General features: G+C 33.0%; 1 protein-coding gene across 2 annotated transcripts; it reads left to right on the forward strand.

Annotated features, from left to right (window-relative positions):
- Window positions 1–455: 455 nt before the first annotated feature.
- Window positions 456–2315, forward strand: LOC21397555 (adenylate kinase isoenzyme 6 homolog). Of its 2 annotated transcripts, XM_024170609.1 has the most exons (4): window positions 456–720; window positions 1415–1677; window positions 1762–1907; window positions 1986–2315. In XM_024170609.1, the coding sequence occupies exons 2-4, from the start codon at window positions 1474–1476 to the stop codon at window positions 2173–2175; spliced, it is 540 nt and encodes a 179-aa protein (XP_024026377.1). In that variant the 5' UTR covers window positions 456–720; window positions 1415–1473; the 3' UTR covers window positions 2176–2315. The 2 variants fall into 2 exon arrangements, with proteins under 2 accessions (XP_024026377.1, XP_024026376.1); XM_024170608.1 differs by lacking the exon at window positions 456–720 and having other exon boundaries at window positions 1325–1677.
- Window positions 2316–2834: the final 519 nt, after the last annotated feature.

Consider the following 2834-nt stretch of genomic DNA (forward strand, 5'->3'; position numbering starts at 1 on the left):
TAATATAATATAATATTGTTGTAATTTTTAATTATATTATAACTAAAATGTTACTATTTTTTATGTAATATTATAACATGTTTTATAATATTGTAATTATATTAATTATTTTAATAATATTATTATATTCTATATCATTATTATATAATATGTTATTTAATAATAGTTTTGTTATTTTATATTAAATATAATAATAAATATACATTATATTGTAATTATATATATTATATTATAATATAATATAATATAATATAATATAATTTTTAATTATTCACAATAAATTAATCTCATAATTTATCAAATATTATTAAACAATTATACTTATAATTTACTAAATATTTAATTATTTTTTATAACAACTATTTATTAAAAATAATTTTTTTTGAAAATTACAACACTGCCGAACTAACCCATCGTCTCTCTTTCTTCTCCTTCTTACTGTATCGAGCAAAAAGAAAAATCCCTAAAGTACTCCTTTAGCTGCCTCCCCTCTGCACCTTCTTGTTTGTATCTTGTGGGGTAGGTGGGTTGGCGAGGTTCGTCAGTCTCTGATTGCGAACACGGAATCTCCTGCAAGCAAACCGACGAGTGCTTCCCCTTCAGCGGCGCTCTGGTTCGGCCCTCCAAAGGCGACAGAGTCCACAACCTGATCAAGCAAAGATTCGTCCTGAGTTTGGTTCCCACAATTGGAGCGAAGGCGATTCGCGATCGGAGTTTTGGGTTGTCTTTCGAATCTCTTCTCTTTGATACTCCTCCGTATCTAAGATCTATGTTCAATTTCGACTTAGGAATCTGCAGATTGTTTCTTCACAGATCCAAACCATGGATGATATTTTGGTCATGGGTTTCTTCATTTATGCAATAATGTGATATGGAGATTTAAAACAGCAGTAATTTTTTTCTGTGTTGCAAATCAAAGCACTATCAAACAAGCAAAGAAGATGAAATATCAAAGCACCATTGGCTTCGTTGATCAGTTTGAGAAATATTGGACATGGCTTCCCTGCTCTTTTTCTTATTTAATTTCTTCTTTATCATTTTTTAATATTTAATCTTTTATATAAATTTAATTAGAAAATTATTTTATGTAAGAATTTTTAATTATAATAAAAAATTAAAAGTAATTTTTATAAAAAATTTTAATTGTAATAAAATTAAAAATTAAAATTAAAATTAATAAAATAAATGAAGTCTTAATTAATTATTAATAACATTTTACGTCAGTAGATTTAATTAATTTAAATAGTTTTGTATAATTTAGAGGGTGTTTTAAATTGTTTTAAAAAATTTTAGAGGCATTTTAAAAAATATACATAGTTAAGGAGCAATTATAAAAATGATCTTTTTTTTTCTTTTTTTTCACCGAATGAGAAGCTTCTCTCTCTACCTCTCACTCAGCTCTAGACTTTGCCAGACAGAAACCCTCGCAAAGCCTCTTTCTTTAACAGCTGAGAAGAAAGAGGAGAGAGAAACATGGCACAAAACGACACCAAGAAGAGGAAGAAGCCCAACATCCTGGTCACCGGAACGCCGGGAACCGGCAAGACTACGACCTCCTCCGCCCTCTCGGAGAGCACTCAGCTACGCCACATCAACGTCGGAGACTTGGTCAAGGAGAAGAATCTCCACGACGGTTGGGACGACGACCTCCATTGCTATGTTATCAACGAAGACCTCGTACGCCCTCAAAACCCTAGCTTTTACCAATTCAATTGTGATTTTCTGAGCTAATTGATCGATTGATTAATTCCTACTTCTTAGGTGTGCGACGAGCTAGAGGATTTGATGGAGGAAGGAGGGAATATCGTGGACTACCATGGATGCGATTTCTTTCCCGAGCGGTGGTTTGATCTTGTCGTTGTTCTTCAAACCGACAATTCCGTGTTGTACGATCGATTGCACAACAGGTAATTCGTAATTGTGTTGGTTGAACTTTCCATTCAATTCTCGAACTTTCTTTCTTCAATTTTGTTGATTATATGCAGAGGTTATCCGGAGAAGAAGCTTCAGAACAATATCGAGTGCGAGATATTCCTAGTGCTGCTTGAGGAGGCAAAGGAAAGCTACGCGGAGGACATAGTAATGGCGTTAAAGAGCGATAATATTGAAGACATCACCAGAAATGTTTCTGCTTTGACCGATTGGGTGAGGAATTGGCAACCGCTTTCATCTTAATTAGTGTAATCATCCTCATTCAATGTGACTTTTGAGAAAAGTGTTTGGTTTGTAATGAAATTTTATCACTTTTTGGGTTGAAAATGTTAATTTTGATGTTTGAGACTTACTTGTAGCTTCAGCTTTCACTTATAAAATGAAATTTCTTAGTTTGATACGTTGTTGTTCATTATATGGTTAAAGATGCTGTGGGCAGTTAATTCCGTTTCATTATGGACTGTAGAGAAGCAACCGGGTTTCTGAAACTCGCCATTGACTTATATGCTTATATATATAATATATTTATCTGGTTGTTGAATGACTTAGGGTCTGTTTGGTTCACGCATTTAAGTCAGTGATTCTGATTCATTGGCAATAGCGGGAACTTTGTGAGAGAAGAAATTTTTGAATTTAAATTCTTTGTGAGATGGAAAAATATTATAGCAGAATCAGAATTATGGGTGTAAGTATAGGAACTAAATAGGACCTTGGTTTAGAATTTGGGTGTCTCTGTATTTGACCAAAGAACTTACCCATTGACTTGTACACTTTAACATATCTAAGCCTGTAATTTGCACAGTATATCTAATATGTACGTGTATATATATGTTATTCTTTATCATTGCTGGCAAAGGTGGGAGGAGATTGCCCAGTTCAACAGTCTATGGTGCTTATATCAT

The sequence above is a fragment of the Morus notabilis genome, unplaced genomic scaffold (assembly GCF_000414095.1).
Source record: "Morus notabilis unplaced genomic scaffold, ASM41409v2 Scaffold710, whole genome shotgun sequence".
Classification (NCBI taxonomy): Eukaryota; Viridiplantae; Streptophyta; class Magnoliopsida; order Rosales; family Moraceae; genus Morus; species Morus notabilis.